General features: G+C 49.2%; 3 protein-coding genes across 4 annotated transcripts; 1 reads left to right on the forward strand and 2 right to left on the reverse strand.

Moving 5' to 3' along the window:
- The first annotated feature begins 450 nt into the window (after positions 1–450).
- On the forward strand, positions 451–2,910 carry ADAM20L (ADAM metallopeptidase domain 20-like). Its single transcript, NM_206977.1, is given in 1 exon segment — positions 451–2,910. A coding segment is annotated over 1 exon segment (2,328 nt). The 5' UTR covers positions 451–549; the 3' UTR covers positions 2,878–2,910.
- Positions 2,911–3,484: 574 nt separating this feature from the next.
- Positions 3,485–17,211, reverse strand: TMEM116 (transmembrane protein 116). 2 transcript variants are annotated; one of them, XM_004945604.5, is made up of 11 exons: positions 16,064–17,211; positions 15,488–15,534; positions 15,336–15,399; positions 11,669–11,800; positions 7,787–7,891; positions 6,208–6,257; positions 5,736–5,819; positions 5,514–5,652; positions 4,842–4,986; positions 4,654–4,727; positions 3,485–4,110 (listed from the first exon to the last, which is right to left on the reverse strand). In XM_004945604.5, exons 1-11 carry the CDS (start codon positions 16,151–16,153, stop codon positions 3,910–3,912), a joined length of 1,131 nt encoding a protein of 376 aa, XP_004945661.1. In that variant the 5' UTR covers positions 16,154–17,211; the 3' UTR covers positions 3,485–3,909. The 2 variants fall into 2 exon arrangements, with proteins under 2 accessions (XP_004945661.1, XP_015131033.2); XM_015275547.4 differs by having other exon boundaries at positions 15,791–16,179.
- ERP29 (endoplasmic reticulum protein 29) lies at positions 16,432–20,505 on the reverse strand. Its single transcript, NM_001276324.1, has 3 exons — positions 20,363–20,505; positions 18,805–18,943; positions 16,432–18,065 (listed from the first exon to the last, which is right to left on the reverse strand). Exons 1-3 carry the CDS (start codon positions 20,477–20,479, stop codon positions 17,563–17,565), a joined length of 759 nt encoding a protein of 252 aa, NP_001263253.1. The 5' UTR covers positions 20,480–20,505; the 3' UTR covers positions 16,432–17,562.
- Between the last annotated feature and the right edge of the window lie 92 nt (positions 20,506–20,597).

A 20,597-nucleotide genomic window follows, 5' to 3' on the forward strand; every position in this document is an offset into this window, starting at 1 on the left:
AATGAGGTCTAAGAGGTGCAGCCACGCTTCACCCCTTCTGATCACACAGCTGAAGTGCCTTCATCTGTGCTCCCAGGGCTGACCAGTTCCTTTCTCCAGGTGCTCCATCAGTACTTCAGGCTGGGAGTCAACAGTTCCCACACACCTGTGTATGAAAAGCACAGGCTGGTTTGCAGGGGTAACCCCAACCTGTGCCCTGGGGGTGCTGTTGGCAGCAGGGGTCTCAGAAGAGGGGTGTTTCAGAAGTAGAGCAAGCACACAATTTACAAATAACTAAATATGTGTATATTGGGAGGGAGCTCTCAGGAAACCTATACCGATAGGGCTGTGTGATAAAGAAGACCGGAGACCACAGGTTTACAGACTGGCAAAGGAGGCAAGGCAGTGAATCAGGCACAGACTGGCTCAGGTTGGAGGGGCCCTGAGGGAGCAGTGCTGCAGGAGCAGGCTGCCACATCACAACATGGCGGCCAGGAGTGATGCGGCCTTTCCGGAACCTTCTTAAGGGAGCAGCCGGGCGCCATCTCTGACAGCCTTAAGGGTGAGGGGATGGAGATGCTGGCACCAGGGCTGGCCTCTGTGAGGTACCTCACCTCCATTTTGAAGGTGATGAGGTGGCTTCAGGCCCCCGGGACAGTGCTGCTCCTCAGGCTGGGGGCCTGGGTGGTGCTGGGGGCTCTTCTCCTCCCTGAGGTGGGCGGCCATCACCCGCCACCCGCTTATGCTGTCCATGAGATCATCCGGCCGAGGAAACTGGTCCCGGCGGTCGGCAGGTCGATGCAGGGAGAGGTGTCCTACATCATCAGGGTGGAGGGTGAAAACCGCATCGTCCGCCTCACGCAGACGCGAGGACTGGTGGTGAACAACCTCCCACTCATCACCTACGGCCCCCGCGGGATGAGGGTAGTGGAGCAGCCCCACGTCCCCGAGGGCTGCCACCACCTGGGTTATGTGGAGGGCAGCCCCAGCTCCATGGCAGCGCTGAGCACCTGCGCGGGGCTGAGGGGACAGCTGAGGATTGGGAACCTGAGCTATGGCATCGAGCCTGTGCCGGGCTCCCTGACCTTCCAGCACCTTCTCTATAGACGGGAGAAGAGCTGGGACAAGTCCTCGATGTGTGGCTTGACTGACATAGTGATGCGAAAGCAACCGAGCTGGATGGGGGCAAAAAAGCCCTTAGGGAAGCAAGGCTTGGATCAGAGGCTGCAGCGTACCAGATACGTTGAGATATTTGTTGTGGTGGACCACCAGCTGTTTTCCTTCCAAGGGAGCAATGAAACCTCTGTGATGTTTCTGGTGATAGATACGATCAATTTATCAGAAATACATTATTATCCTCTGAAGACCCGCATCTGCTTGATTGGGCTGGAGATCTGGACGCGTGGCAACCTCATCAGGTACAGCCCAGATATAGAAGAAGTTCTTAGCAATTTTAATGACTGGGGAAATAGGTATCTTTCCCATAGGATGAAATACGACGTTGCACATCTATTCACCTACACAGACTTTGAACTCATCGTTGGGCTGGCGTACGTAGGCAGCATCTGCTACCCTGGCTACCAGTCAGGTCTTGTATCCCACATACGAGAAGATTTTGTGACCTTTGCAACTATTTTTACGCATGAGCTGGGTCACAACCTGGGGATGGAGCACGATAGAAGGGAGTGTAAGTGTGGAAATAACAAGTGCTACATGACGGGAGGTTCGATCGACGGTGCCTCGGCTTTCAGCAACTGCAGCATTCAGAGCTATTTAGACCTGCTCAGCAGAGGGGACGGCAACTGCTTAAACAACATCCCCGAGCCCAACAGATTGTTCTATTTTAAGAGCTGTGGCAACAAAGTGATAGATGAGGGAGAGCAGTGTGACTGCGGGGGGTTGCAGCACTGCCGAAGCAATCCCTGCTGCTTCCATAACTGCAGGTTGAAGCCGGGGGCTGTCTGCTCTGTTGGGCAGTGCTGTCAGAAGTGCCACTTTCACCCTTCAGGGCACAAGTGCAGGTCAGAGGTAGATGAGTGTGACTTGCCTGAGTATTGCAACGGGACTTCCGAGTGGTGCCCAGAGGATTTGCACATGCAGGATGGGACGCCCTGCAGTGACAATGGTTACTGCTACCGTGGGAAATGCGTGTCCCATGACAAACTATGCCGAAAAGTCTTTGGGGATGAAGCTCGGGGTGCTCCAGAAAGCTGCTTCAAAGAGCAGAACATGAAAGGGGATAGATTTGGCAACTGTGGTGGCGATGGGAATGAAGTTGCTTTTGTGGAATGTAAGCCCCAAAATGCTCTGTGTGGAAGGCTGCAGTGTGTGAATGTAAAGAAGACAGCCTTCCTGGAGAAGTCTGAAACCATCATTCAGACACCAGGACCTGAGGATTGGTGCTGGGGCACAGCCCACCATGCTAGCATAGATACACCTGATATCGGAGGAGGAACTGACGGCACCAAATGTGGTCCAAAGAAGATCTGTATTAACAAGACATGCACAGATGCCACCGTCAGAACCAAGTGTGATGCACAGGTTTCGTGCAAGGGGAATGGGGTTTGCAACAACCTCGAGCACTGCCACTGCAAAGCTGGCTGGGCCCCCCCTGACTGCAAGTTCCATGGCCTCGGGGGGAGCGTGGACAGTGGCCCCCCACCAGCTCTCATGATCTCCATCGCAGAGGCTGTCCAAGATAAAGCTTTTGGAACTGCAATAGGAATCACTGTTGTCGTTGCCCTCGTTCTAGTTGCTCTCCTCATTGCTGCAATCAAATACATAAGTGCAGTAATTGCAATTTTCAGTACAAGTTCATCCACAGAGGCACCTGAGACTCCTGAAAATGAGGAGCAGAATATGGAGGAAGAAGAAGACGACGATGACGACGACGTTTAAAAAGCATGAAAGCACTGCGAAACTCATCAACTGAGCTTTGGGGAGGACTGAGGGGCTCTGTGGGTACATCCCTGAAGCCAGACCGACAGTCCCAGATTTGTACAAAGTGATTTATGTAATGTAACTGTGTAAACTGTATAAAAGTTAATTACACAAAACTTGAGTATTTCCTCTTCTCGTATAACCAACTATGTAAATAAATTTGGGTTAGGCCCTAAAAACGAAACTATGAGAAATTAAAGAGCTTGAAAAATATAGCGTTGCTTTCCTCTCAATGCAGCTAAAGATACGTTTATGGGACCTCAGTAATTCACTTGAGCATTTAGAGGAGCACATACAGATTCACGTGCAGTCCTGCTCTCCTGGTAAGTGAGAGGTGCTCCGCTGCGTTGAAGAACCTTAATTTTCTGAGTGTTGAGGCTGAGCAGAAGTTGGGATGAAGAGAGATGTGAGAAAAGGCAAAGCATGGAAGTGTGTGCTGATGACTGAATCACCAAGGTTGGAAAATACCTCTAAGACCATCCAGTCCAACCGTGCAGTCTTGCTCCATGCAGCTGGCTACCAGGAGGGTGCATGCTCTTGTTTTTATATTGAATGGAAAGATGGATTTAAAAATATTCATCTTTGCTTTAATGTTAACTTGTAATGGCAAATACCTGACAAACACTTAGAAAAGTAAAACATCCTTTGACCACAAGCCCTCAAAGGAGCTGTACTAAATCTTGGAGTTGTTACATATAATTTGCTGTATTTCTAGAGATACTTCCATCAGGAGAAAGCCCGTGCTAAAAAAATTACCAGGTTTAAAGAATCCCTTTCAAGTCCATAGAAATCTGTAAAATAAATAACTATCTTCACAGAAAGTGCTTTTCTGACAGATCTGCTCGGGCTCTCGTAGCACTACAGTTAACCGTGCTGATGTCAAAACAGTCCACACCAAGACAGCCCAACAGCTCTGCTGGCTGACATTGCTAAAATACAACGAGGCCCCATTGGGATGCTGCCTACTCTCATTCTTGCTGCAGGAACTCATCAGAGCAGGGTAGATGTGGACACCTCAGTGTCTGGAGGGCTGGCAGGGAGTGTGCTGGCATAGAACTTCTTCTGAGAGCGCAGGAGAGGAGTCTGAGTGTCAACGTCGCGGCAGATGTTGCGTTTGAGGGAGAGGAAGACGTGCTGTGTCCAGCCGTACACAATGCAGTTCAGAAGTCCCTGGGAAGCTGCTGTCAGTGCCTGGGAGAGATGGCAAGGGAGATCAGGGCTGCTTTGTCAGTCAGCACTGCACAGCATTCAGCAGCTCCCTGCCAGGCTGTCAAACCTGGCACGTTATTCCAGGCCTCCCACTTCCAGCATGATTTTATCTATCTGCAACCCCCACGTGATATAGAAATCTCGTGGTTATTTTAATAATCCCTGCTAAATTCTGCCTCCGGCACATCAGACAGCTGGACAAGTGTTGAGGAGGAATTACAATCAGAGGCTTTCAGAGAAAATGAAAAACGTAACTGAATTCTGAGGATCCCTTCTAGTCCTATTTAATGCAATATCCACGGTTGTGTGATTTTGGTTACTGAGACCTTTTCAAGTCTGCAAAAAAACATAGCAACTAAGAAAGAACTTCTTTGCCAACAAAAAGCAAGAGTTCAACTCAAGCAGTTACATTCATAGCTAGAAAAGCTCTGTTTTGTCAAGCAGAGATTAGAAATAAACAAACACTAATTCATCTGTCCAAGCAGAGAAAGCAAATCATCAGAGGCTGCAGACAAAGACTTTTACCTGCAGAACGAGAAGAGCCATGTAGATTTTGCTGCTTGTTGAAGCTGTCAGCTTCAGTATTCCAAGGAGGACAGCTGTGAGAAAGGATTGACAAAAGGGTGTTGCTTTAACCTCACCTCCTTCGACATTCATTGCCAGGCACTGTGTTGTGGGAGAATACTGCGAGTGCAACTCAGCTCTCTGCTAACCTGGGGCCCAGCAGCAGAAGAATGCGATGGGGTAAAAAACCACTCGTTGTTCCACCATCTTAATCATTGCCCACTGCTGATCTCCCAGGAATCCTGTGGAGTTTACGAACCTTTTGTACAAACCTCGGGCTTGAATGAGTACAACCTGGAAAGAATAAGCACATATTCTTGCTTGCATTTTGAACATATGCTCAGATCTTGCTTGCCTCTCTGCAGAACAGTATCTCATGCTTTTTGGTGAAATCCTCACATCAGTCTATTAAACCTCTTCACACTGTGCAACACTGTGCTTCCTAGGAGAGAGCAGTTGCTTTGCACGTGATCTTCTCAGAACTGAGGACTCTTCATTGACTGGTCTCTTGCACTGAGCTGGCATGTGATCTCTGGTGCTGTTCTCTAAGCCTTCTCTACCTACTGAGTCCTGTTTGAGATGGGCTGCTCCAGATGGATTTATATTTTCTCTTACCCCGAACTGTTCCAAAAGGGAAGCAGTACTGCACAATTCTTCTCCTCACACTGTCTGGCTGATGATACCATCCAAACAAACTTGGCCGACTGAGAAACATCTTGCATGCAAAGTGATTTGTGACTCATGTAATGATGAAATGGGGTAGAACTTTTCCCACTATCCAGCTGGTACAATGGCTAGCGTGCAAGGATTATGTTTCTTACCAGAATGGCTATGAAGCTGATCAGAAAGGAAACAAGGAAGACCCCAATGCCATAGAAATGCATTGCTTGGCAAACAGAGCCACTCAGCGTTAGCAGCTCGTTGGTGGGCTCAGCCATTTCTGTGTGCATCAAGAGACATCTGCGGGGAGAAAGGGAGCAGCCTGAGCTCTTGCCATGACTCAGAAGTGGTGAGGCTGTTTCAGAGAGAATCATGAGGCTTACCCATGCTTTTGACTGAAGTTCTGGTAGCAGTTACTGCTGTTGCCCAGGCAAAACACAGGCACCATTAAAAGAAAAGGGATCAGGCTAGGAGAAGAGAGGACAACAGCACAGTTACTGCATTGCAATGCACCTGCTGCCAGCCAAACACTCCTTGTTCTTTCTTCTGTCACTGTAGAGGACTTAGAAAATGTTTTTATTGACACTGCTCTAGAGGAATATTTTACCATCTTTGCTAATTTCCACACTTTATTCATACAGGCAATAGGTAAAGGGAGCACACTCTGAAAAAAGACTACATTGTAAATATAATTAATACAGTTATAACTAACTAGGCTGGAAGAAGGCCCTTACATCCAAAGACTCCTGCTCTGAACATTCAGTAAAGCTCACATCAAAGTAAGTACAAAGCAGGGATCAGTGCACTGCAGTTGACCAAACTCACATCATTTTGCCAGAGGGAAATGAATCTTACCTGGACAAAATCGTTGCTACTCGGCCAATGCAACTTGCATAATCTGCAACCTGCAAAGTCCAAATAGTTTAGTTAAATGATTGTACAGCCAGTGGCTCCCAGCAACCAGCTTCCAGAGAGTGCTCCAGCAGCTCCAGGCTCTAAAATGCTGATAAATCCCCAGACCAAATACAAATGTTTGTTTCTACTTTGCACTGAATCAATACTGCAAGGTTCAGCATGCGCTGACATACAACAGACACAACCAACACTTTCACAAGCTTACTGACACGTCCTCCTTCAAGATGTGGGAATTGGAGAGGGGAACTTGGAACCAGACAAGTAGCAGACACTGTATGAGCTCCTTGGTGTAAATAGTCATTCTTTGTACTCCTCATTAATCTAACCTGGCCCTGTTCCTAAGAAACTTCATGTTCTGATGAAGAAATGCAGGCAATTTAGATGTCCTGGTCTCAGCTCACCAGGAAATGTACTTTGCCAGCTGGCATCCACGCACCAGCTCTGAGAATACAATGTGGGCACAGCTGTAGTGCTAGGGAACTTACTGTAGGTCCTGCATTTTGAGAATGGGAGTCCAGCAAGAAAGAAACCAATCCTACAAGCAGATCCAAACCCTACAGACAAGAACCCTTGAAATACAGACTGATCTGTCCCACTTGCTCCTGCACAGACAGATGGAGTACCTGAGACACAAAGTTTGCTGTGCACAGCAAATGTCTGGGGAAGAGGAAGGGTATAGGCAGGGCTGTTGTGAGGCTGATGTGTTCAATGGGAAGAGCTGCGTAGTCTGTTGTTCTGCAGCAATATATCAGGAAGAATTTCAGTTACAAGAGCAACTGTTTAGCCAGGTGTGAGGAATGAAACAACTGCAAGTAGAGATTTTGATCACATGGTGTGTGAAGTGTTTGTTTAGCCTGTAACTCAAAGAGCATTTTTGAGTACTATGTCCTTGTTCCTCAGTTCCCAGTGATTACACCAGCTCCAAAATGGGCTTTTATAAAGGTCAGTGATGATGAAGTCAGGACCGCCCATTCTTCATGGAGCCAACTCACTCCTTTATCAGTAGCTCCCTTCTGTCACACCTAACTCAAACTCTCACAATACATTACTGACGCTCTTGAATTACATATGATATCTGGGGAGGGCAGAAATTGCAGTTCTCTGTTCCAAACTGTTCAGGTCCCTGCTGCTCTCCTTTCCTCTAGAGAACCATTCCTCTGCCATGAACCGGCAGAAGGCAGCGAAAGCAATAAACCATTTATTAAGCTGGTGCAAATTGCTGTTCTCTGGAAGAACTCCACCAGTACACAGTCCTGAGCTTCCTCTTCTCTGTGACGTGCATTGACAATTGCTTTTGCCCATTTCAGTCTTGCAAGCTTAATCTTTCACTGAGATCCTATAGCAGACTGAGCTGTATCTCTGCTGACCTATGTGGTCCAGCAAGATACATCAGTTCATACAGTCGCAGGGCAGAAGGACCTTCAAAGTCCTTCTGACAAGATAAACTGTCATATATGCACCTCTTAAACCCCAATTATACCTCAGTACCCAACAGCTGTAGTGTATCTATCCTACTCACTGTGGGGGGCATCCTGTTGAGGTTCTGATTGTATTTCACCTTCAGGTCCATGTACAGATGCCAGGTGTAGTTGGCAGTGTATAGAAAAGAGGCCACGTAGAACACCTGAGGAATAGAAACAACCAGTATTTTAGCTCTACAATACTTGTTCCTGTAGCAGGATTAGTTCCTTACCAATGAAGCATGGGCTAAAGGCGGGATATTAAGCAGAGTGGTGGACTGCCAAAGGTGAGGCCCCTAACCAGCACAGGTGTGGGATGAGTGTGCACAGGGTCTCACCTTAGCCTGCACAAAAGCAGCTTCCCTTTGGCCCTAAATCAGGGACATGAGAGCAGATGACTGAAGGACTATCTTGTAAATACATATCTTTGTGTCTTGGCTCATTTTTGGCTCAAATTCTGACAATATAAAAGGGGTCAAGGGCACTTTGATTTTTATCCTACATCCATTAGGAAACACAACACAGACATGGCACTTAGATTTTGTAACTCACATAATGAGCTCACAAAACAGTGAATTCACAGAAAAAGAAAACAATAGTATATTTTAAGAGGAAAGAGGGGGCAGAGGATACAACACTTTCACAATGAGCAAACATTAACATGCTAAGAGCCCTTTTCCTTCCATGGGAAAAAGAAGAAAAGATACAAAAAACTGTTTCCCACAGTGAGTTTCCCAGCCCTTGACTGAAGCTTGAGGTGAAACCAAATACCTGGAATCTCCTGTAAAAAGAACAAATCTTTCTTGCACTTTTTCTGAATCCCCAACCATGGTTTCTCCAGGCAGTCAAGTGCAAACAGTGCTGCCTGACCTCGAGATATATATGCGTGTGTTGTTTGTTACAGGAAACACATGCTTCAGTGACAAAGGCAAAGAGGAAGGGCTGGGCTATTGAATTTTCCTGTGGATTTTCTACCCTCTGCCAAAGAAGCATGGAGCACAGGTTTGTCAACCTGGTATCATCTAAGTCCAGGAATGCAGTCACTAAATAAACCTGGTCTCCTTCATTGAGGTTGCAAACACTCTTGGCTGGTTCTCAAGAGGCTCAGTCCAAGGGGCTGTAACACTGCAGCAGGAATATTACAGTGACTTTCCAGCTCATTAGAGGAGGTTTAATGAGGGTTCATAGCCGTTCTTCAATTACTTCCAGGGAAAGTCATCAAAACAGTCCACAAAGATAATTCTCTTGCTCTTCAAAATGCCTTGGAGAGCTCAAAAATGTCAGCACCGCATTCTTTTTTGGAAGAAGGAACTTGTGAAGTTGCCAAAAGGAAGAGAAGGGAGTTCTCCTTCCCTGAGCCCCACCTTGGGCTGGGGACGGTCCTGCAGGAGGAGATAAAACAGGCACTGGGAGACATGGAAGTCCCTCATTATAACACTTCTGTGGCTCCCCATTGTGCTCAGCAGCATGAGTGGAGCTTGCCAGGACATTATTAGGCCACTGGAACTGAACTGGAAGAATGTGGGGGAATTGTGCAATTATAACCACAATCTCTGCTCTGGACTTCACTATTGCAATGCAAAGGCAAAGTAAGGAGGAGAAAAGAAGAAAGTCAAAGCATAGCAGAAGGGAGCACTATTTACATTTAATATCACGAGTTTAACCAAGAGTCTGGAGCCAAAAAAAGTTTTTGAAACAAGACCATCTCCTCCTTTACAAGATAGTAGAGATTCTAAGGGAATTCCATCAGCAGAAACTTCGGTCCTTGGTAATAAACTGAAGGTCAACAGTTTGCATAAGCCAGAATACCATCCTGCTCCTAAGGAAATGCCTCGAGACAACCAAATCATATGCAGTATGATGTGGTTCTCTGTAAACATGAGTGCTAAGCCCTCCTGTGGCTCACTGCATTTTACAGATTTTAGGTGTCTGTGTGCAAACAAGCCATATGTATTTATGAGACACCCAGGAATGCAACCCTTGCAAGACTTCTCCTCTCCACACAGGCAGGACAGGGCCAGGAGACATTTATTCATATTTTATTTGGTTACAGATCACTTATACTCTGTAGAAGGCACTGGTCAAACCTGTTGCTGGCTCCTACTTACGCACAAGACGTTCCCACCACATAGGAGCATTGCTGGGGTGTTGAGCAAGGAGGTGTCCTCTACCGTGTCACATGCACCATGTGGGTGCCGTTGCTATGGCAAGTGCTCCATTTGTTTTAATTTCTCACAGAGCAAACAGCAGCAAGAGCTCCTGCCAGATGCACGCTATCTCAGCTGTCCTGCTGTTGAGGACCAGTAACCCTGTGGCTAAGCTTGGGATGGGGCAGGCACCCCGCACACCCCTACCACTGCATCCTGACAAGTCCTGCAATGACTGAACAGGAGTAAAGCTCCCTCCCCTCACTAGCATCCCTAAAAAGCTTGGTCACAGGCTGGAAAAGCAAGGGTAGAAAAGAGGCAGAAAGGCAAGAGGGCATAACATGCTCTCTGTGTCCCCACTGAGAAATGGTGCTGCATTGTGTGCATCCAACCTGCTTCTCCTCCAGCACTGAAATGTCTTCTCCAGGCTGTAAGATCACTCCCAGCACTGAACTTCAAGAACTGTCCCCCATGCAAAGTTACAAGGGGAACATCTCTGCAATGCCTCTTCCACATCTCCGCAGACTCCTTCCACCTTCAGGCTCTGAAAAGCCTCTCTTGAGCTGTTCTCACTTTCCCCTCTACCATCATCTGAAAGATATCTTTGATATTGCTCTGCCTCATTCCCAAATGGCCAATTGCACTGTTGCTTCTCTTGGAATGAACATACTATGCTGCTTCCACAGCAGCACAAGAGAGCTTGAGAAAGCAGAGATGAGCAAGAAGAGGAACAGCTGCTCTCTAAGCACAGCACTCACCATCACAAGTAACACGATCTCACCCAAAGGCACAGCTGTTGAAAATATCCCAGGGCAGCAAACACCCATCCCCAAACACAGAGCAGTGTGACTGTTCTCAGACCATACAATTCCCTGTCCTCTCTTAGGTACACAGAGAGCCTTGATAGCTTTGGATGCTACAACGCAGCAGAGACAGTTCCTATCTGTGGGTACCACCCTGCTTCCAAGGTGCTGGACCAGCCCTCACAACATACACAGAGGCTCCCAACAGCCACTTGCTCTTCCCAGACACGTTTTTGTAGGCACTTTGAAAGGAAACCATTAAGACCGAGGACCACCCCTTGCAAACCAATGCTGTGGCCCATGTTCAGCTGTGCCCTGAAGAATTTTTAAAGAGCAGTGGTATGCAGCACCTAATGTCGTAATGGGAACTTGGTGAGATGAGAGCAAACTATTAGGAAAATGGCATTTCACTCATTCCACTCCAGTTAGGCTCAGAAATCAGCCTGAGTGTTGGAAATGAAGCGCTGGGGCATGGTGCTGAGGTTGAATGGAAACAGCAGCCCCTTAGCATCCACAGGACCAAGTCAGAGAGATCAGGAAGGTTATGGCTCTTTGTCTGACTAACATGCTAAGCTTTAGCCTAAGCGAATGGCAGAATGCATCTGTTCCTGCCCAGAATGGGAGAAGCACAAAGAGGAATTGAAAAGCTGCAGTATGGGAAGCACACACATAATCTTTGGCACGGGGCCAATAGGAAATAGATAAAGACCCATCTACACACTTTAAAGAAGCAACCCAAACACTGTAACCACAACATCCCATGCTCTCCTTGCCTTTCTTACTGCCTCTCACAAGTCAGCTGTACCCACACCCTAGCACTGTTATATCTGTTCTACAAATGAAGAGATCTGCTAAGCCAAATTCACACAGGGATCCTGTGCCAAAGCCTGTCTCAAAACAGTCCCAAGTGGCCATGCTGTGATCGCTGGGAGACTAATTACAGCAATGAGCACAACGTAACAGCATGAACTGTGATGCCAATCCTACTCACTTGTCCCAATGCCTGCAGGTTGTAGCAGATGAGATCCTGCTTGGAGGTTGGTGTGCTATAGAGCAGCGCTCCAGCAATCCAGCACATGCCCAGAAATAGGTCAGAGAGACTCAGGTAGAAAAGAGGGCGAACCTGAAAAAAGTGAAATTGGTCAGCAGGTCTGGACAATGGTCACAACAGCCCCATGGCCACCAACAGCAGCAGCTTTAACCCCTCATCTAGATGTGTTTTCACTCCCGAGCTTTTTAGGTGGGGCAGGTAAAAGCCCTTTGACTCCTCCTCTCAGGAGCTGCTTCTGTGCAGATGCACTGTTCTAAACACCTCCTCTGCCCCAGATCCAAGAGCAGCATCAAACCTTACAGAAAACATTTCAAAGGTTCCCAGTGCTACGCTATGACAGAATGAGCCAGGTTTGCAGGGAGAAGTGATGTTGTTTATGAAATCAACTAAAAGAGCAATCAAACATCAGGTAAACACAAACTCTTCTTTCGATGTGAAATTACTCAAAACAGACATTTTTCCTATGTTTTTCATGGCATTTCAGTTGATGACTAAGACTGAATCTTGTCACACATTGCTCGCATGCGCTGCTGCATCTGCATGGAACAGAGTCACATCTCCTCTAAGGGTAGTTTTCACTCTACTTCCAGTTTCCATGCACTGGCCAAAAGGGCTGCAAACACTGCAGGAAAATATTTGTGCAAAGCTCTGGCCAACACTGACATTGTTAGTGGTAGAGCATGGACTCTGGAAAAGCAGCCTAATTATCTAGATCCTTAATTGTAGTCTTTGGTACCTAATTTTCAGCAACCTGGAGAGAAAATGATGGCTTCTTTTCTTCCCTTCAGGAAGTTATAATACTAAACACAGCAAGGGAACATTTAAGCAGGGCTTGATTTTGAGATTTTTTTTCATGGAACTGAGCCTTTGGGTGAAATTTGCCTCAGTGTTGCTCTTTAGATAAATGCTTGCCACCCATTGTGTTGTGTTATACTCCTCACTGTGAGTAAAAAGAAAGAGCTCAGAAAGTCTGGAAAGAACCAAGGCACAGCTGATTGAACCAGAGTTGTCCTGGCAATTTCAGGGGTAAACTGCCTGGGACTTTCTGGGCTCCACACTACACTCAGCAGCACAGCAGTCCTCTGCTTCCTGCAGGACGTGTTTCCTCAAACAGCCTTGCCTCTCCAGTTCTGAATTTGCACTACTCAATGCAGCAACACAGTAAATATAGCTCTGGAGCTAGCTTCTACATCACTACATTTACAAACGTCTCTTTTAAACAGTGATGAATCCAGACTTTCCCTTGCTGGTACAGAACTGAAGCACTGGCAGGCAGAGGATGGCAGGTTGGGAAGCTCTAAGGTTGTAAGCACTGCATGTTAGAGCCAAGCAGCTCTGAAATAAGAAAAGCAGCAACATTTGCATTCACACAGGTGATCCCTTTCTCTAGCAACATGTGTCCTTGGTGAGAAGCACCGCAGGTGGCTGAGGAGCTATCTTGGCAGAGACTTAAACAAAGAAGTAGGTGGCACAGTCGTAAGCAAAAAGCAACATGGTTCTTATTTGCAAAAGAAAAAAAAAAAAACAACAAATGGTATTTATAAAATAGAGGAAGGGAATGTAAAGACGTAATGATTCAGGGGAGCTGCCAAGCTGGAGCATACGTGTTGATCTTGCTATGCCTGGCTGCTGCCCAGAGACATCTGCCTGCAGATAGCCTGTTGACATGGCAGAGGAAATTCCACGTTCACTGCTTGCCATCATTTCTTCTGAATGATTTAGCTCGTGCTGAAGTTTTATTAACTTCATAGACACAAAAAAAACCAAGGTTCAAGAATGCAATATTTTATTTCCTCAGCTGAGGGTTGGAGAGGGAAGTGTTTATAATATTTTTCTCCTCCCAGCCTCCAGAGCTGTTTATATTCTACTCTGGAGTCTCATGACCCAGGGAATATTCAGTTTGTGGCAAGCTTTGATATGGATCTCTTCCAGCCCCTTTGTTTACAAATTTGCCCATAAAACCAGAAGCGTGGGGAAAAGAGGATGGGGAAGTTAGTGAAGAGTTTGCTGCTTTTGAAACACCAGCAGCAGATCCCCTAGCAGCAGAACAAGAGCCTGGAAGCCTGATGTAAAGGGGTCATTCTGGCTGATATCCATCCTATCCAGATTTGCAATAGTAATCTGAGCAGAAACATCTGGACTCTCTTGAGCAGCAACAGTCCATCCAGATGGAGCCATGTGTAATTCGCAAGCAGTGAGAGCCACAGCCACATCATATGACCAATAAATAGCACGAGGGCTCCTGAGTAATACGGACTTACGCCCTGGAAGTCAATGGGGCTTGGGCTGCTGAGTCACTCTGGGACCCTCAACCAGCTCCACACCACATCAGAGGGGAGGATCTCAAGAACCACATCCAGTGGTCTCCGGGTGCAGGCAATGTGTCAGCAGCTCTCAACCCAAGGAGCTTTTGATAGACATGAAGTGCAGCACAGTCAGGAAGCAATGGTCCTAGCACCAAGGCAGAAATCCAGCTCTCCTTCCTCAATGGGAGTGCACTGAGGTCTCTGCAGCTCGTTCTGGATGTGCTGGGCACACTGTTTCTGTAAGGCTCTGGCTACCCAGGAGCAATCTGCCCTGGAGACAAGGACACACATTCTCCTCCCTACCCTGCTTCATCCAGTGGCGTGTCATTTGTTAGCCTGTCTGCATGCCTTCCTTCCCTGAGGATAATTAACTGCATTCCCTGAAAGTCCTCGACTGTGGGCTGAAGATCAAACCCATGTTGAAGACAAGGGAAGTACAAAGACAGCTCTGTTACAACGCAGCTGCCAGCTTTACCATTCTACTGCTCTTAGCAGTAACCTGTTATCTGCATGGTCCACAGACCAGGCTGCAAATCCCAGACAAAGAACCATAGCTTCCACAGCTCTGTGCATTGCCTCTGATCAGTCCTGGATGGACAGAAGGGGATTTACATGGACAGAAAAGCCTGGCAGGCTTGGGACAGAGTCTGCGATGACTGGTGTATCCCGGATATGCAGGATTCCCAAGTGTGATGCACTTGGGATGTGACAGGTGCTGCTCTAGCATTAGAAATTCTATCTGTTCCTGCACATGGCCAAGGTGAAACCTTTCAAAGCCACACTCCACGGCTCAGCACAACAAACTGCTGTTCAGCCCAGTCTGGTTTGATCTGAACTCTGCAGCACCTCCAATCTATGACAGCTTCAGCAGCACACCTGCCTGTGAAAACAACTCAGAAAACCCCCCTGCATCTCCCATAGTGGGTTTGCCAATTTACACCCCAGCAGCTCTGTGCAGAGCTCCTCAGCCCTCCACAGGTTTTGCCCTGTAGAGGAAGGCACACCAACAAATCCTCATTCCCAAGAGAGGACTCGCTCAGCATTAAGGAACCCGCTTCTCCCTGCACAGCACAGCTCAAGGTTAATCTCAAACCTGCACCACGGACAAAGGGTCACACTCTCCAGCAGCCCTTTGCCTCCCAGCTGCTGTAAACAAGGTCTAGCCAGAAAAAAAAAACACCATGATGTGCAAGGTGCCAACAGCTCGGTGTGGAGAGAATAAGGGGCGCAGTCGGGAGCTGGACTCAGTGATCCTTATGGGACTCTTTCAACTGAGGTATTCTATGATTGACAGTCCTTACCTCGGGGGACCGCACCACGTTTTGAAAGATGGCGTAAGTGATGATGGAGCTGGAACCTGTAACACTGACAGAACAAAGCACAGGTTGGGATGGGAAGATGGGCATGGCCGGGATACGCCACCTCCCTTCTTGCTGAGGCCCGTCCGTTGTACCTGAGCATGGCCATGGTGAAGTGGATCCACTGGAGAGCCGAGTAGACCTGGGGGAGAACCAGAGAATGGGGATCGCTGCACCCAACTCGCAGCTTCACGCGGCACCGCTCAAAAAACCCCGACCCTATTCTGAGAGCGTCGTCCGAGCTCCAGCAGCCCGGGAGGAGCCCGTTCCGCGCCCACCGCCCTCCAGTGAAGAACTTTCCTCTAACGGAGAGCCACACGGAGCCCACGCAGCCCTCACAGAACTCTCACGCGGCCCACGAGGAGAGCTGAGGGGAAGGGCCGTCCGGGGGCGCTCACCTCCTGCCAGCCCCCCTCCGGCCGGGACGCGGCCGCCTCCGGGATGGCCATGGGCACCGCCGCCGATCCCCGCGCAGCTCTCGGGGCTCCGAGCACCGCCCGCGCTCCGCCCCGGGACCGCACCGCACCGCGCCCCGCCTGCCCCCGGCCCGGCCCCCGCGCTCGGGGCCGCTTCAGAGCTGGGCAGAGGTCCGGGAATAGCGGTGGCGGGATCTGTGCCGCGGAGCGGGGCTCGCAGGGATTCCCCCGCTCCACACTACGACAAACTCGTACCGTTTCCCCTCCAGCAGCCGACCCGAGGCGACCCTGCTTAGCTTCCCCACACCGCCCCCCCTTGGAGCACACGGACACCGCGCGCCCCATCCCTCTCCCGCTGCGCTGATGACGTCACGAGAGGCCGTGGGCGGGAAGGCATCTGCGAGGTGCGCGCGGGCGGCGGCAGCTGAGGGGGCGCGTGGCGACCGTTGGTGGGAGCGCTGAGGGGGCGCGCGGGCTCCGTCACCTCAGAGGTTCCCGAGCTGAGGGCGCGGTGCGGGGCAGCAGCGCCTCCTCAGGAGCCTCATCCAGCCTTCGCTTTCCCACCAACCACAGAAACCAGCAGCCGTTCCTTTAGAAAAAAAAAGCAATTTAAGCAGCAGCAATTCGTTGGAACCAGTTTTTATTATCATCAGAGCAATATTAATACATTTCGTCTGGCAGCTCTTCATCCCCACCCCAGGATTCAAAAGGCAGCAAAGCTCCCACAGAAATCAATTTGCTTAGCAGAAAGCACAGTCTCAAGGTGAAACGTGAAGGTGTTTGTGACCCTGACAGAGCTTTTAAGGGAATTAACGCTTTTTCTTCCTGTCGCAAGACCTCGTTTTTAAATAGTTTTAACTCTGCCGAGGGCTGCTGAAGCTTTAGTTTCACAGTGTCATTCTGAAGATCAGGCTGGGAGAAAGCATTTTCTTCATGTTAGCAACCACTCGGAACTTTTAAATGTCCCTTTCTGCCTCCTGCTCTTATTCATGAGGTGAAGTTTGGACAGGAAGAACAGGTCAAAAAAGCATCGGGTGCCTTCAGCCATAGGAAAACTCACCTGAATTTAATCTGCCACTGGAAAAAAAAGCACATTTTTGCACAAATGGGTGAGCCCCAGTGTAACTGCCGCTGGAGGAGACCTCAGCACTCAGACCTCGCTCTGCCGGGTACCACAAAGGGGTTCTGCTGCAGCAGGACAGGCTCTCATGTGCAGATTGAACCCCAGCCCAACAACTGCTGGAAAAGGCAGAAGGAAACGGCAGCTCTCGGTCAGCAGCAGCAGCAGGTAAGGACAGGACTCAGAGAAAACCCTACCGGGGAGAAAGAGGGTGGGATGAGGGGTGAACAGAACTAAACCCAAGAGCACTAAAACCAGGGGCAGGCGGGCATGGCAGGGGCACCACCTCTGTACCTTTGGAAACACGGAATGTGAGACTGAATTTTGTCATTGGTTTGCCAGGGAACAGCTGTAAAAACTGCCGGGAATGTGCTCCAGGCCAACATAGTGATTTTTTTGGTCTACTTTAACACTGTTACTTAATAGTATTTCACAATACTGGCAGCTTGCTTTAAGGTGTTTTTCCCAACACGTAGAATACTGTGTTTTTGAGGCATTGCTTCCTCTTGATCTTATAACTGAGGATACAAGGGCGTCTGCTGCTCTCTTGAAGTCAGCGGGAAGTTTGCTTGCACTGGGAGAACTGGTTAGGACTTGACAGTGTTTCACAGCTTGCACAAAGTTCCCCAGAGTATCAGAGCTCATCTTTTTCATTATTCTTCTTTAGGAAAGAAGCGAGGATATTGAGGCTTTTCTGGAGCTCCTCCTTTTTTCCATCACTCATTTTGTTCTTCTCAATCAGTTTTGTGATTCGGACAACTTCGTTAGCAGCAAACTCTTCTCCCTGCTCCAGTATCTTGCTCATAATTTTCAAGTATTGCTCAGCTGACTTCTTCTCAGTCTCCTTTGCTTTCTCTAAGCTCTGCTGCCCCTTCTTCAGGAGGGACTGGCGTTCTGACTTGTCAGTGACACTCATAAACTTGCTGGCCAGCACATCATACTCCTTCAGACAGCCCGGCATCCCCAGGTAGATGCCATTACTCTTCAGCCAGCGCTGAATAGCCCCGGCTTTAATGTGGCCAGAGTAAGGTAAGGGATTGTCAAAGTCACCATCCTGGAACAAATAAAAGATAGGGTACTTCTCCTTGTCCAGCTTGTACTTTTCTCCCAGCTCAGTGTTCAGTTTATCACCATAGTCTGTTATGAGAGAACAAAACACAGAAAAGCACTATATGTTAATCCGAAGGAAAATAAAAGTCTTCTCTTGTACACAAGCTGGTAAGTATTTATCTCCTAATGACCTCTCTGCCATGAAATGCCACACACTGCAACAAAAACACTCCAGGCAATGCATCCTTAGGTTTTCCAAATGCAAATCCAAAATCCTAACGATGCTTTGCTGTGGCTGTGGTAGTGCCAGTCATCACCAACATCTCTATGTACAAACCCACTTCTCCTTAAGGGAAATTTTGATTTTTTTTGTTCTTGTTTCGCTCTATCCATTGATTTTATCTGATTTTACAGTTACTCTGTCTTTTTTCTCCTGGCCCATGTGTAGAGAGCATGCCAAGCAACAACATGTTTCCTGTTCTTACATAAATTGCATTTATTCTTGCAGTCAGAAAACATAACTTGAAGGGATTTCAGCTATGCTACGTAGGTAAATCCATCTGTGCTTGCAGAAGCCAGCACGGTGGAAATTTAGGCTCAACTTCTTAATTCTATCCACAAAGCAAGAGCAAGTGAGGTGAATGACCCACTCTTCAGTGCTTTTGCTTGAAGCCAATTGCAAGATGATCCAACCGCACCAGCTCTGGTGCAATGACCGCTTCCTGTGCTTCACCAGCAGGACATGGAGGGTTTGCTACAACACACTGCAGCGTGTTTTATTTTCCCCACCCAACCACAGCGTGGCAATCTGCTCAGAGCTCCTCACCTGATATTCCCACTTCAGCCACCAGAAGATCTTCACTGGAGCCTGAGCTCTCTGCCAGCTTTTTGAACTCATCTTGTTTCTCGCCGTAAGGGTACTGCGTATCAAACTTCACAAGGACAAACTTATGCTTTGGGATCACCTAAAACAAGAAAACAGAAAATCAAAATTCAATCATTTCAGGTTTAGGCAATCCACAAGTAGCTGAAGGTTGCTTTAGCATGTTCTTATCTTCCTATGCAATGAGTAGGTGCAGAGGGAGGATGGAAATTTCATAATGATGGCCTTTGGTAAATGACTCACTGCAGCGTGAAGGAAAAATGCATGTACGTATTCCTACAGCAGATGATAAAGGTGGTACGTGATAGGTTTGGAGGATCTGCTAACAGCTTTATTTATACACGATCTGCTCACTGTAAATCTGATTAGCATCTTGGAAGAAAGTCAATGAAACAACTTTCCGTGGGACATTAAGAGGATAGAGGCCAAATCTAATGTCACTCTGCATGTCCCAGCATGACAACCACAGCTCTTTGCTAACAGAGGAACAGGCAGGAGTGGAAACGCCGTGCCAGTTCACTAAACACAGAATTACTGTTTTGACTGGTTCCCCTTCCCTTGAGCCATTGCTTTTGGATTTTGCTCAGGTTATTCCCTTTCCAAGTGAGTTTGGACAGAATCACCAAATGCAAAGGTTTGGATGGGACCTCTTGGAGCAGCCCGACTCCAACCTCCCCCCACAGCAGCTTCCCTACAGCAGGGTGCACAGGAAAGCGCTCGGGCAGGTGTGAACATCTCCAGAGGAGGAGAATCCTCCACCTCCCCGGGCAGCTTGTGCCAGGGCTCTCAGCCTCTCCCCATCACAAGATGCTCCAGGCCCTGACCACCTCTGCAGCCCTCCACTGGTCTTTCCAGCAGTTCCCTGTGTGCTTTGAGCTGAGCTCCAGCTGCGACCTGCCCAGGGCAGAGCAGGAGGAGGATCACCTCCCTCTCCTGCTGTCCACACAGGATGGTAGAAGGGTTGTAGAACGCGGTATCCTTAGAACGCCCAAAGAGGTCTGTCACAGCAGAAGATCAAGCAGGGGGCCGCCCCGTTGCAAAAGACCAATTTTCAGCCTGTGTAGAGCCATACTTCTCACACAGCGCAGCTGACTGCTGTCCCTTCAGTCCCTGCGCTGCACTACGAGGCTTTTCAACAGGCGTGCCCACGGCGGGGGCCCGGCTTCGTGCAGCGGTGCCCAGGGCCAGGCAGGCCCCCGCGGCACGGCTCCACTTGGACCGCGCCGATTGGCTGGGCGCTGTGGCTGCCGCTCTCCTATTGGCTGTGCCGCGGCCGGGCCGGCGCCTCGGCCATTCCGCGAGCCCTGCGCTCTCCTCGCGGCGCAGCCCCGTGCCCGCCGCGCGCTCCGCCGCGCAGACCCCCGGCTCTCGGGGCCCGTTCTACGCGGTGCGGACAGCCGTGGTACTGCACGTGGCGGCGGCGCAGCGCTCCCGACGCGGCCGCACCCCCCCTCCCCGAGCGCCCCGCTGAGCCCGGCAGCACCCTCCGGGCGGGCGGTACCTTGTAAAAGGTGATGGTGTCGAGGGGCACGGAGCCCTTGGTGTGCAGCGCGCTGCCGGGCAGCGCCAAGCCGAGCAAGCAGAGGAGCAGCGAGCCGGCAGCGGCCGCCGCAGCCATGGCGGAGCGCGGAGGGAGTGGGGCTGTGGGTCACGTGAGCGCCGACCGCCGCCACCGGGGCTCGGCCCGCCCCCCTCCCGCCCCCTGCGTGGGGCTCAGGTGCGGCCCCGAGCCTACA

Source organism: Gallus gallus, chromosome 15 (assembly GCF_016699485.2).
Source record: "Gallus gallus isolate bGalGal1 chromosome 15, bGalGal1.mat.broiler.GRCg7b, whole genome shotgun sequence".
Lineage (NCBI taxonomy): Eukaryota > Metazoa > Chordata > Aves > Galliformes > Phasianidae > Gallus > Gallus gallus.